The sequence below is a fragment of the Nerophis lumbriciformis genome, linkage group LG05, assembly GCF_033978685.3.
Source record: "Nerophis lumbriciformis linkage group LG05, RoL_Nlum_v2.1, whole genome shotgun sequence".
Taxonomy (NCBI): domain Eukaryota; kingdom Metazoa; phylum Chordata; class Actinopteri; order Syngnathiformes; family Syngnathidae; genus Nerophis; species Nerophis lumbriciformis.
The window spans coordinates 39,457,138-39,470,748 of record NC_084552.2 but is presented as its reverse complement, the minus strand read 5'-3'; the positions used below and the strand labels follow the sequence as shown (position 1 = coordinate 39,470,748).

Below are 13,611 nucleotides of genomic sequence, written 5' to 3'. Positions count from 1 at the left end.
TTATGTCCCAGCCCTAGTAGAAAAGTGCAAATGTTTTAATGGTTAGTTTATTTGGTATATATGAGCCCAGTACAGTTTTGAACTTTTCTTTGCAGATCAACTACTTTCATCTGTGGCTGTTACCAGGGGCGTATTTAGTCATTTCGGGGCCCAAGGCAAAGCTAATGATTAGGGACCCCCACATAACAAAAGCAAAATAGTAATTTAGCATGTCATTAGAAACTACCATGTGAGCTGCACATCAAAGCTTTAAAGCACCGTTTTCAAACTCAAAGCCCGGGGGATAGATCTGGCACGCCAAATCATAAAATGTGGCCCTCCAAATCATTAAAGTGGGCCTCCAAATCATTAAAGTGACCCTCTAATCATTTAATGCAGGGGTGTCAAACTCATTTTAGATCTGGTGTCACATGGAAAAAAATCTACTCCCAAGTGGGCCAAACTGGTATAATCACGGCACGATAACTTAAAAATAAAGACAACGTCAGAGTGTTTTCTTTGTTTAAAAATAGAACAAGCACATTCTAAAATTGTACAAATCCTAATGTTGTGGGGTTGTTTTTTTTTACAACTTACCTGTTGCGGTTAAAGTATTCTATCTTTATTTGTTGTTATTTATACTTTTCGAAAAAATTACGTGATAATGTTCATCAGTCAACTCAATGGTGTTAATTTTCAATCTATCAAGATAAAAAAATTATATCAAAATCAAATTACAGTGTGTTATTTATGTAGTTTTCTCATTTTCCTCGACTGATGTACGAACATCATGTGGTTTATTTTGTACATATGTAGCATCATCTACAAAGATACAAATAATTGCTATTGCGACATCCAGTGGACACATTTAGAACAGCTGTTTCTTTCATTCAAAAATTTCAGGTACATTTTTATACTTAGCAAACTCATCCCACGTGCCGGATAAAACGTGTTCGCGGGCCTGATCCGGCCGTACGTTTGACACCCCTGATTTAATGTGACTCGCCCCCAAAAATATAAAAATGAAATTATTAAATAAATGGAAATAATATGTAATGCACTTTCTGGTTGAATGTAATCGATCTTTCAAATTTGTAAGAAAAATATACTGCATGTTATGAAACATAAATACCTAAATATGTCGCAGGTCACCTTGACTTATGGTTTCAAAGCAAATTATCTGTCAATCTGTGAGTAAAACACATAATCAAAAATAGTTGCCTAAACAAAGGCTATTATACGTTTATATTCATAAATTATTCCCGGGTACAGTAAGTCTAAAAGCCACTCAGATGTATGTTACATTCAAAACAGTCTGCATCTCAGCTTTGTGTGAGTAGTACCAACATTTCAATGTATTCTCTCTCTTTCTTTCTTTATTTTTGCTCTTGTTTTTTGTAGTTTTCTTGTTTATTTGTATTTTTAGGTTTAGGACACACGTGGCTTAGTGTACAACAGCTTGATAATATTTACAAAGGACTCTAGCAATGTAACAGAGGTCAAGTCTCTCGTGCCATATGTGTGTTAAATCTGTCCCAAACTTTAATCAGCTGCTCTGCGGCATTCCAAGAGAGGCAATCTCAGATATTGTCAGTGTCTTGCACTGAAGGAAATGGACACATGGCGCCTTTGGCTTCAACATGTCGCCGAAATGAATGGCTTGGGGGCGTTTTTTTCTTTTTCTTTTCTTCCCTTCAGGCGGCCATATTGACAAATGTTATGGGATTACTTCTGACTTGCATCTCTCGGGCTATTTGGCACCATGAGCATGGCCCGCAGCAACAAGCGTACACGCAATCGTTGCAGACTGTGCCCTGGGGACAAAACACATCGAGTCAGATAAACAGGAAGATAACACCTTCAACCAAAATCCACTAAACTTCTTTTTGGACAGTGTGACGTTGTTGTCTACCTCGATGTTGTAGCGCTGACGTACAGACACCCTCAGGGCGGTGGTTATGGGCGGGATGAACCCAAAGGTGTCCAGCAGCGGTAGACAGAGACACTCTCCGGCATCCACTGACGTTTTACACGTGAAGCACGGAAGGCACCAGCAGGCGAAACAACCTGTAAAGAACACAAACTGCCATTATTGGTCATTTTTGATCCGGGGGCCGCATTGGGTTGATCAAATTTGGGTAGCGGCCGGGCTGTATACTGTATATATATATATATATATATATATATATATATATATATTTATATATTTATATATATATATATATATATATATATGTATATATATATATATATATATATGTTTGGTTTCCCTTTTTTTTTTATTTTTTTATAAAATCTCCTGACGAGCAGGGAAACCTGCGAAACAGGCTTGCTGGGATGATATAGCCTCTTGTGTTTTTTCCTGACCAAACGTATATTCCGCTCTACCCCGGTACTGAGCACTGTATAACAGATAAACCACAGAAACCTCAACTCTATATATATATATATATATATATATATATATATATATATATATATATATATATATATATATATATATATATATATTAGTCCGAGCGCGATGATGTCATGTTATTGATCGAAAAATGCATTTTTAGACAATATGATTTGCCTGAGCGGCTAGGAGACACTGAGAGTAACAAGCGGTAGAAAATGGATTAGAAAGGACAGATTAAAAAAATAAAAAATAAAATAAAAATAATATATATATATATATATATATATATATATATATATATATATATATGTATATATATATATATATATATATATATATATATATATATATATATATATATGTTTTAATTGGGACTTCCCGCGGGCCAGATTTTGGACGCTGGTGGGCCGGATCCGGACCGCGGGCCGTAGTTTGGGGACTACTGGTTTAGAACATGCTTTAACAAAATACGATAAAGAACATACAATGTTTACATTTGCACAATTCAACATGTCTGAAAAGAAGTAAAAAAGAATCAGAGCTTAATTAATGCAACCCCTTTTTCTATGACTCAGCATTTACTGATAGTCTGTGAATAGATATCTTATTAAATAATGAACAAGTGAATGCAGGTGTACCCAAAAAATGTATTCACATCAAAATTTTTATTCATTTTTGAGTTTGGTTTTAAAAAATAGAATACGTTTTTTTTTTAATAATCATAATTTTTCTATTCACAACATGATTATTTAGAGTGTTGCTTTTAATCACATTTACTGCATTTGTATATCTTTTCACTTGCTCAGTACATTGCTATACCAAGTATTGTAAAGCTGAAAGTGGGTTGGAGTTGGCTTTTTCTTTAATCAGATGAATTAACATTGTGTGTAATCAAAAAAAAAAAAAAAAAAAACATGGGAAAAAATTAATCAAATATTTTCATAGCTATTGCATAATTAACCTGTTTGTGACTTTCTAAATGCAGTTTTTAAAATTTTGAAAGCCCATTTGACATAAAATAACACCCTTCCGTCACCTTTACGTTAGTTTAATCCAACATAGTAATGCTGCCGTGCACAGGCTGAGCATTACTATGGTGCCCACTATACTGAACAGTATCCTCTAGTGCAGTGGTTCTCAAATGGGGGGACGCGTACCCCTGGGGGTACTTGAAGGTATGCCAAGGGCAGTGACGTGCGGTGAGGTTCATGACTGGTGAGGCACTGACTTCATCACAGTCAGATTTACAAACATATGAACCCTAAAGAGTATCTTATTCACCATTAGATTGGCAGCAGTTAACGGGTTATGTTTAAAAGCTCATACCAGCATTCTTCCCTGCTTGGCACTCAGCATCAAGGGTTGCAATTGGGGGTTAAATCACCAACAATTATTCCCGGGCGCGGCGCCGCTGCTGCCCACTGCTCCCCTTACATCCCAGGGGGTGAGCAAGAGGATGGTTCAAATGCAGAGGATAAATTTCACCACACCTAGTGTGTGTGTAACAATCATTGATACTTTGACTTAACTTTAACTTTACACATACAAACTGTAGCACACAAAAAAGCACATTTAATAAAAAAAAAAACGTTATTATGGTCTTACCTTTACTTATAAGTGCGGGAACAGTGGTGTTCGTGTTGGAGGAGTTGTGAATGAATGAAATATGAAATCCGTGCAGCAGTCTGCAGGTGTACCTAATGTTGTGTCCCTGCAGTCGTTCACGGCTCCTCCGGCGCGAGCAATGTTGTTTTTGCACTTTTTGGCGTCTTGCACGTGGAGGGTTTGGGTGTGGGCTTTGGTTGGTGTGGCGCTCCCGTCGGGGGGTGCACTCTGCGGTGGAGGTGCCTTAATTAACCGGCACCAGGAGGCGGGATTACGCGAGCCTCACACAGTGCGTCTTCGCAGCAGTTTTATGATTGCTCAGCACAAGAAATACGTTGCACACATACAGTTGTTGACAAAATACACTGTACATTATATACCTCAGCTAACTAAACTATGGAAATGTATAATATAATTCATATAGCAATACGGTCTCACTGCACAGCAGGCCAGCAGTTAGCCGAGTCATTGCGCAATCCATGGTGAGGCACAATTGAGTGACGTGCCTCAACTGGCTGCTGATCACCGCACCGTCTCTTCTCAGTATTTGAACGGCAAATGTGAAAATTCAGCAATTTTGAATAAAAATAATCTAAAACTGGTGAAGTTAAATGGAAAATAACTTTATAGTATAATCACTGGATACATATAACAATTTAATTAATTTTTTTTCTTTTTACATTTTTTTTCTTTCCATGCCTCTAGTGACCGCACGTCACTGGCCAAGGGGTACGTGAGATTTTTTTTTAAATATTCTAAAAATGGCAACAATTCAAAAATCCTTTATAAATGTATCTATTGAATAATACTTCAACAAAATATGAATGCAAGTTCATAAACTGAACATCAAATCAAGTAGGCTATTCCATTCATTACAATGTAACAATGCAACAATGCAATATTCAGTGTTGACAGATAGTTTTTTTGTGGACATGTTCCATAAAGATTTCTTTTTTTTTGAAGAAATGTTTAGAGATAAGTTCATCAATCCAGATGGATCTCTATTACAATCCCCAAAGAGGGCACTTTAAGTTGATGATTACTTCTCTGTGTAGAAATCTTTATTTATAATTGAATCACTTGTTTATTTTTCAACAAGTTTTTAGTTATTTTTATCTTTTTTTCCAAATAGTTCAAGAAAGACCACTACAAATTAGCAATATTTTGCACTGTTATACAATTTAATAAATCAAAAACTTATGACATAGTGCTGTATTTTACTTCTTTATCTCTTTTTTTCAACCAAAAATGCTTTGCTCTGATTAGGGGGTACTTGAATTAAAAAAATGTTCACAGGGGGTACATCACTGAAAAAAGGTTGAGAACCACTGCTCTAGTGGCCAATACTACTGTAGTATTATTACTTTGTTTAATGCAGCCATTTTAAAGCTTAACCATGCTTAATTAAGGCCAAAAATATGCTTATATTTGTTTTGACCCCTGTCAAATCTCACATAGATTTGAGACATCTCCACTGCTGGTGATGAGTTAAGTTAAGTTAAGTTAAAGTACCAATGATTGTCACACACACACTAGGTGTGGTGAAATTTGTCCTCTGCATTTGACCCATCCCCTTGTTCACCCCCTGGGAGGTGAGGGCAGCAGTGGGCAGCAGCGGTGCCGCGCCCGGGAATCATATTTGGTGATTTAACCCCCAATTATAACCCTTGATGCTGAGTGCCAAGCAGGGAGGTAGTGGGTCCCATTGTTATAGTCTTTGGTATGACTCGGCCGGGGTTTGACCTCACAACCTACCGATCTCAGGGCGGACACTCTAACCACTAGGCCACTGAGTAGGTGGATCATCTGCAGCTGGTTCACAAGTCAGCTTCATCGGTTCCCTACTCAGCCGTGTCTCGTCCTACGCCAGGCTTTTAAGCTTTGCTCCTTTCGGCCCCTTGTGTGCTACATTTTTGAGAATTTAGTTTTACTTTCCTGTTGGCAACTTTTTACTCTTTTGTTTGAGCAAAAGCTTTCCTTCCTGCCTGTTGCTCTCACATCACACTCCCACCGCTACCCAAGGGCCTTTCAGTGCTCCTAAAAGTGCACGCATTTCAGTGTTTTATCATATGGGGCATCATATCATAGTGCCTGCATATTCTCAATGCTTCATCTCCTGTCTGCAGCATTTCTGCAGGCTGCATCAGGTCGAGCCATCAGCTGCATGCACAGACTCGGTCGTGCACGAGAACAAAGGCGCTCACTCACAAAAATTCAAATCCTGGAAGCAGTCACAAATGCCCGAGCTCCATTGGTTTGACATGGACGTCATGGTGGTCATAGTGAAGGGCTTGGGTTGGCTCAGTTGTTGAGACATGGCTGGCTGATGGAGAAAATGCATGGGAAGAGTTATGCGTTGATAAAAAAACAACAATTAATCACCTATTTGGCTGACTTTAAGAGTTCAGTGCATGCATCATTATAGGCCATACAATTCCCCCAAAAGTCAAAGTAAACAAGATACTGTCCATGGACATCTTACCAGAGTGCACGCTGTGTGTGGCCCGGTCTGCAGAGAAGGCGACTGATGCAGGAGCACCTGTGCCGCGCTTATTTTATAGACATGCGTCTAGCACCAACAGGTCAAGCCAGTCGTATAGCGTGCCAAATCGGACGTGTTGAGCAGACCGATTGAGATAAGATTAAGATAAGATATACTTATTGAAAAGTGCGTCAGTGTAAATTTGTTCTCGAATACCAAATAGGAGTACTTTTTTTGTGCTGATCGGACAATTTGATTAAAGTCAGTGTTTTACGTGGCAGAACATGTCAACCACAGCAGTGTACACGGTGTAGCATCATAATAGGACAGGTGCAAATTCCATTCAGCTTTAAAGGCTGAGGTACAGAACAAAAAATGACAAAAAGATGCTTGCGCGGCATTTACACTGGTATTATTGTTATGGGACCGAACATAAAGTACGTACGCATGGGTCAAGACTTGATTGGAAAGTTTAGGATTCATGATTTACGTGACGTGACTGAAATGTTCTAAAACAAAATGCCGTTTCATGGGTAGATCACACAGATCATTTTTATGTTCTGTTATTTTTAATAAGCTTCTAAATAATCTTCTAAAATATACTTTTAAAGAGTTCTCATTGGGGATGGCTCTCGCTCACATTTGTTACCAATTCCTGGTAGATGGGAATCGATACGAATACTCAACGTTACCAATTTTTGCTACTTGTGTTAATAAAAGTCTCTTTTTTGTTTAACATTTAACGGTGGGCTGATAATGATAACTGCGCTGTCCTGTTGTATCTTGTTTTCTTACACTTCTGAGTCTCATTTGCAAGTATTACATAGTGCAGGGGTTCTTAATCTTTTTGACCTTGGGGCCCAGGACCAACTCAAGTATTAACACCGTAGTGGTAATCTTACTCCTAATTTGAATGATATTCGATAATTATATCTAACCTCACAGTTTAAAACCTTGTCAAATGATATGAAACCATGTATTATTCACAAAGATCATTATCAAGGGTGAGGCCAGGCTAATTAGAAAAATGAATACTAACCAAACATACTGCGTAAGAAGGAACTCATAAATGACTGGCTAACAATAAATGCACATAAAATTATGCTGTGCTAAAATAAATAAACAAAATTAATTATGAATATGTTTCTTAATTATAACTAAACCTATGGTTCAGAAACCCTGGTATAGTAGAGGCCTTGCAGTTGTAATATCAAGACGTTAGATGGCAGTATTGTATACGCTACCAAGTGTTGTCTAATCAGGGAGTAATTTTTGCCTTGACACTGAATTATTTTTTTGTTGAGCCCTACAAAGTTCTTAAACTTTAAGTATTGTACTTATTACACACCAACTGTTTGATTGTAACTTGCATCTTACTTGTAGTTTTCATACCAAATTTGGTGGTGTTAAAATGGCCATGTAAAATCCTTAATGCTAAACAGTAGCATCACGCTAGCGCATTTTGAAAAGTGGAGCCTGACTGTACGTTTGTGTGTTTTCTATTAGGCATACTTTCTTTGTTAGCATGGACAATTCTAACATTACCTAGAAGCAGGTTGGCTTAGTGCACTCCAAGTGCTGCTTGACTGCTTGTTTCCCCGCCAAGTGTTTGAGCACCGAACATGACATCACGTGCATCAACGGAATTTAATATATGGCACCAATTGATTTAATGACTATATACGAGGTAGAATCTACGGAATTTGGTACCCATCCCTATATCACACAGAGAGAGAGAAACAGAGAGAAAAGTGAATAATCTGATTTAAAAAAAAAAAAATTATTCGACTAAAATGAAATTAATTTTGGCATTTATTGACAGCAAATCTGATGTCAGCCCGATACTTTACCACATAACTTTGTGTAAAAATCACTTCAGTGTCTTTTTAGAGCACTAGTTATTGAAAGCCCCAAAGTCCAGCGAGTCCATGTGATTCAGACCAAGTGCGACCCCTGCAGGAGAGGGAGTGTAGTGTATTTGGCTCCAGAAGAAGAAGAGGAGGAGGATGAGGAGGAGGAGGCATGAGCTGCAGCCCTTCTTTTCAGCTCCCTGGAGATCTGCAGCCAAGATAGCGTGTAGCAGCAGCATCCGTACAAGCAGTCGCTCCACACGCTGCCCTGCAAGGGAACACGAGTGGGAGGCTCAGGATGAACACATGATCCTTAAAAATCCTATCTAATCATACATAATTCTTGTGTTCATGTGCACTCTTAGAGGTCGTAAACCATGGCACCAGCAAACTAGACTGGCACTTCACCAAAACGCAACATTCCTAATATTGATATTATCACCACCAGTATATGCATGAATGTTACTGCCAGGAGAAATTACGATTTTTTTTTTTTTACATGCTCTGAGCTTTTATCGGTACTGAGAGCGATCCGCGGCCCACTCCGCCTCCGAAGGAGCCAACATTACCAACCACCTCCTTCTATCATGGCAGCGCTCCAACTTCAACCGCCCCCACCTCCATCTTTCTTTCTACTCCTCTTGCTGAGCAGCATCCAAAAAGTCCTATTAAGGTTACAGTACCACGCCTTTGGGTTGGACCCCTCAATGCTAATAACGTTCTGAGACATTTTACACCACAGGTGTCAAACTCAAGGGCCGGGGGGGCCAGATCTGGCCCGCCATTTTATGTGGCCTGCAAAAGCCAGGAAATAATATGCGTCAATAAAGTACTTGATTTTTTTTGTTAAATGTGTCCATTCTTTCCATTTTGATAGAAAAAAACGTGAGTGCATATCTGTTAAAGGGAACTGCACTTCTTCACAATCATTATGAAAGACATGACAACTAATATATATATATATATATATATATATATATATATATATATATATAAAAGCATTTTACCCCAAAAATTAAATTCTGCTTATAGGAGAACCAATGGACGGTCCTCTAGGAAGCGAGGAAGCAGCATTACACTCAAAAACATAGCACAGTGATCACGGCACCGCTATAAATAGTTTGTCTGTGTTACCGCTTATAATAATAATAATAATGTCACTAATACTTGGTTAATAATCAAGTCACGAAATATAAATAGAGGATTGTTGGCGCTTTTTGGATGCTTTTTATTGGGTTTTATGGGCAGAATAAAGTTATTGTAGATCATAAATCATGCCTCACACCTGGATAGGAGAAGGACGAAGATGTAATCCAACAAGTTGGTACACTTTGACAGGTTCTGTTTGTCTTGTCCTTTCAGTCATAACCCCCATTGGGGCCAGACTAGTGAGGCAAACAGGAAGTAGCACTGAAAATAAAATAAGAGCGCTGGAAAAGAAACAATACCAAACACAATAAAGAAAATAAACAAAGTCCAAACCTGTCATGACAGTCATGAGAGTTACACCCCCCAACAACAACATTCTATCAGTCGGCATCCTAATGACAGCAGACATTGTACAGTAAGTGCCATCCATCCATCCATCTTCTTCCGCTTATCTGAAGCCACGTCACGGGGGCAGCAGCCTATGCAGAGAAGACTAGACTTCCCTCTACCCAGCTATTTAGTCCAGCTCTTCCCAGGGGATCCTGAGGCCAGCCAGGAGACACAGTCTCTCCACCGTGTCCTGGGTTTTTCCCGTGGTCTCCTACCGGTCGGACGTGGGGGCATTCTGATCAGATGCTCGCACCACCTCATCTGGCTACTCTCAATGTGGAGGAGCAGCTGCTTTACTCTGAGCTCCTCCCGAATGACAGAGCTTCTCACCCTATCTCTATGAGAGAGTACAGCCACCCGACGGAGGAAACTCATTTCAAGTGTTTGTACCTGTGATCCCTTTGGTCATAACTCAAAGCTCATGACCATAGGTGAGAATAGGGACGTAGTTCGATTGGTAAATTGAGAGCTTTGCCTCCCGGTTTAGCTCCTCTTTCACCACGACACACCGATTCAGGGTCCGCATCACTGCAGACGCTGCACCGATCTGCCTGTCGTTCTCACGATCCACTCTTCCCTTACTCGTGAACAAAACCCCGAGGTGCTTGAACTCCTCCACTTGTGGAAGGATCTCCTCGCCAACCTGGAGATGGCACTCCACTCTTTTCCGGGCGAGAAACATGGAGTCAGACTTGGAAGCGCTGATTTTCATCCCAGTTGCTTCACACTCAGCTGAAAACTGATCCACTGAGAGCTGAAGATCCTTGCCAGATAAGCCAGAAAAAAAGCAGTGACCTAATCTTGCAGCCACCAAACCGGATCCCCTCAACGCCCTGACTGCACCGAGAAATTTTGTCCATAAATTTAATGAACAGAATTAGTGACAAAGGTCAGCCCTGGCAGAGTCCAACCCTCACTGGAAATGGGTTCGACTTACTGCTGGCAATAACAAGTCGTTATCCATGGCTTTGCCAAGCTCTTCCTGTGTCAGAGTTTTTGCCTGTGCAACCGCCAAAGCCATAAGCCAAAAGGACCCAATAGGACTCCTTCTTTAGCTTCACGGCATGCCTCACCGCTGGTGTCCAGCAGCGGGTTCTGTGATTACCGCCACAGCAGGCACCGACCACCTTGGTCGATCGCCTGCCTCGACAATAGAGGCACAGAACATGGTCCACTTGGACTCAATGTCTAGTGCCTCCTTCGTAACATATTTGAAGTTCTTCCGGAGGTGGGACTAAAAACTCTCTCTGATGGGAGACTCTGCCAAATGTTCCCAGCAGACCCTCACTATGCTTGTCCGGCATCCTCCCCCACCATCGGAGCCGACTCACCACCAGGTGGTGATCGGTTGAAAGCTTTGCCCCTCTCTTCACCCGTGTGTCCAAAAAATGAGATTGCAAATCCGATTATACAACCACAGAGTCAATCATTGAACTGTGGCCTAGGATGTCCTGATGCCAAGTGCACGTATGGACACCCTTATGTTTGAACATGGTGTTAGTTCGGGACGATCTGTGACGAGTACAAAAGTCCAATGACAAAACAAAGTGAGCGTTGAGTCTCCCAGTAGAACAAGGGAATCACCAGAGGGAGCACTCTCCAGTACTCTAGGAACTCCAAAAAGGACTCATACTCTGAACTGCTGTTTAGTGCGTAAGCACAAACAACAGTCAGGACCAGTCTCTTTGATCGCATGTATTTAATATTTAGAACGAATAAAAAAATAAAAACATATGTGTTCTTGGCTTACATAAGGATAGTGAACGATATGCAAAATTCCCCCTAAAAGTGCAGTTTCCCTTTCAACTTTAAAATTGCACAATAATGTAAAAAATATTGTAGTATCATAAATTTTACTGTAAAAAAACATAAAAAATAAACTGGGGAACCTTTTTTTCCATTTGCAGCAATACACTGTAAAAACAACAACTGAAGATTTTGCGGTAAAACACTGGCAGCTCAGTTGTCTATTTTTTTATAATTTATTTTTTAAACTGTGGTACCGTTTTTCCATTTAGAGTAATATGCTGTTAAAAAAAACCTGTCAATTTGACGGTAAAATTCTGGTGACTTTTTTACCATCAAATCTACAGATATTCTTTTACAGTGCACATAAAAAAATATGTATAATAATAAAATGCATAGACAATTAAGAAATATCATGAGACAAATACTTCTACAAATATATTAATTTATGTTCACTGTTACTTGCGGCTCTCTGAGGGCAGCCATAACTGCGATGTGGCCCTCGATGAAAACAAGTTTGACACCCCCGTTTTACACCATTGTACGCTTGCAACACTCCTGGTGCACAAATCAAGGTCCATTAAGGCCATAAAGAACTAGAATGGACATCAGTGACGTGACCACATGATACCTGTATGCCGTATCGTTCCCTCACTGAGGCTCTCATGGCAAGGGAGGCTGGCGGCACGCAACCGATACAGTCCAGCAGGGGCAGCAGTGGGCACGCGCCCACCTCGCTGCTCACCTTACAGGTGAACACCGGGAGGCAGCAGACGGCAAAGCAGCCTGCAAGCACACACACACACACACACACACACACACGCACACACACGCACACACACAGGCTCATTGCACACCAAATGTCTCTGGCTTGTCACGTCATAACTTACTTACAGTCGCCCATGTCTTCATGACACGCACAAAGACCCGTGCTCCATTGCCCGGCCTCTCGTTTGGGCTTACTTTGCGGCTGGACCCGGATCACATGTCGGGGCATCGATGACCTTTCAGGATGTACTCAAAATTACAACTGAATATTTATTTATTTATTCTGGGTCACACGACCCATGAACATTAAATAATGTTATGATGGTTTGCCTAAGGTAGCATTCTGGCTAACAAAGCTCAGTGGACCGGATTCGAACCTGTGGGATTCCATTGACTTCTTCCTCATCTTCAGTCAATGATCTCCTTATAGTGCTACAAAGTAAAAAGGAAAGCAGAACTTACCTTTCAATGTAGTCCTCCTAACAGATGTTGTTGCACTTCTGTGTCTGCCTGCTACCCCTTTAACTCCCCGTGTGCTTGACCTGCATTGTTTTGGTGTAAACACTTGCAATTAAAACTGGTTTCGCTGAGACTACTGCTTGCACAAACAATGTTGACATTGATAACTTTGCATTGATAACATTTAAGTGACATTTCTATCAAATGAAAACTTGGATATACTTTAGAGCAGTCAGTGTACAGCTTGTAGAGCAGTACAGTGGAATCTCAATTTACGAACGTAATTGGTTCTTGAATAAGGTTAGTAAATATACCGGTAAACGTTTGTATATTGAAGCAAATTTCTCCGAAAGAAACAATGTAAATATCAATAATGAGTTCTAACCTCAACTAAAGTTTGTATACTTGGAACCCAATATACAATGCAACACATAACACTGAAGATCAAACAAACACAACAATGTGGTAATGGATCAACGTTCTATTTAATAACAAAGTCAAAACAAGAAGCTAAACTGTTCTTAATTGCAGCTGCCCTGCCGACACGCACACACTGTCACTAGCCCTGGGGTGCACTCACAGTTTGAAATCACAAAACGTTTACACATTAGCAACCAGTTTCACTTTAGCAACCAGTTGATTACAATGATTAAGAATTAAAAATATAATCCATTTTACCTTGTTGGTTAATCTTCTTTGCTTGCAGCGGAAGGAGAGGCAGTGTTGACAACGCTGTGGATACTTCCTGAATATTTCAAACCACACATTGCTTGTCCATTGCT

At 40.1% G+C, this 13,611-nt stretch overlaps 2 protein-coding genes and 1 long non-coding RNA gene across 3 annotated transcripts; all 3 read right to left on the bottom strand.

The window, feature by feature from the left end:
• Positions 1-1,193: 1,193 nt before the first annotated feature.
• Positions 1,194-6,529, bottom strand: ponzr4 (plac8 onzin related protein 4). Its single transcript, XM_061960371.2, has 4 exons — positions 6,468-6,529; positions 6,194-6,308; positions 1,892-2,046; positions 1,194-1,793 (listed from the first exon to the last, which is right to left on the bottom strand). The coding sequence occupies exons 2-4, from the start codon at positions 6,300-6,302 to the stop codon at positions 1,674-1,676; spliced, it is 384 nt and encodes a 127-aa protein (XP_061816355.2). The 5' UTR covers positions 6,303-6,308; positions 6,468-6,529; the 3' UTR covers positions 1,194-1,673.
• A 1,732-nt stretch (positions 6,530-8,261) lies between these two features.
• Positions 8,262-12,912, bottom strand: LOC133605728 (placenta-specific gene 8 protein-like). The gene is made up of 4 exons (XM_061959004.2): positions 12,833-12,912; positions 12,497-12,606; positions 12,234-12,388; positions 8,262-8,585 (listed from the first exon to the last, which is right to left on the bottom strand). The coding sequence occupies exons 2-4, from the start codon at positions 12,597-12,599 to the stop codon at positions 8,403-8,405; spliced, it is 441 nt and encodes a 146-aa protein (XP_061814988.2). The 5' UTR covers positions 12,600-12,606; positions 12,833-12,912; the 3' UTR covers positions 8,262-8,402.
• On the bottom strand, positions 9,522-11,232 carry LOC140678818 (uncharacterized). The gene is made up of 2 exons (XR_012050461.1): positions 9,800-11,232; positions 9,522-9,727 (listed from the first exon to the last, which is right to left on the bottom strand). It is a non-coding gene; the product is annotated as an uncharacterized lncRNA (long non-coding RNA).
• Positions 12,913-13,611: the final 699 nt, after the last annotated feature.

Excerpts from the sequence above, each read along its gene's own strand:
- ponzr4 (XM_061960371.2), bottom strand. The coding sequence starts at position 6,302 with ATGTCTCAACAACTGAGCCAACCCAAGCCCTTCACTATGACCACCATG. Across the intron at positions 2,047-6,193 it reads CTTCCAGGATTTGAATTTTT|GTTGTTTCGCCTGCTGGTGC; the intron begins GTGAGTGAGCGC and ends TGTTCTTTACAG. Across the intron at positions 1,794-1,891 it reads GTCAGCGCTACAACATCGAG|GGCACAGTCTGCAACGATTG; the intron begins GTAGACAACAAC and ends TTTTGTCCCCAG.
- LOC133605728 (XM_061959004.2), bottom strand. The coding sequence starts at position 12,599 with ATGCCCCGACATGTGATCCGGGTCCAGCCGCAAAGTAAGCCCAAACGA. Across the intron at positions 12,389-12,496 it reads TCATGAAGACATGGGCGACT|GCTGCTTTGCCGTCTGCTGC; the intron begins GTAAGTAAGTTA and ends GTGTGCTTGCAG. Across the intron at positions 8,586-12,233 it reads GGGAACGATACGGCATACAG|GGCAGCGTGTGGAGCGACTG; the intron begins GTATCATGTGGT and ends GTTCCCTTGCAG.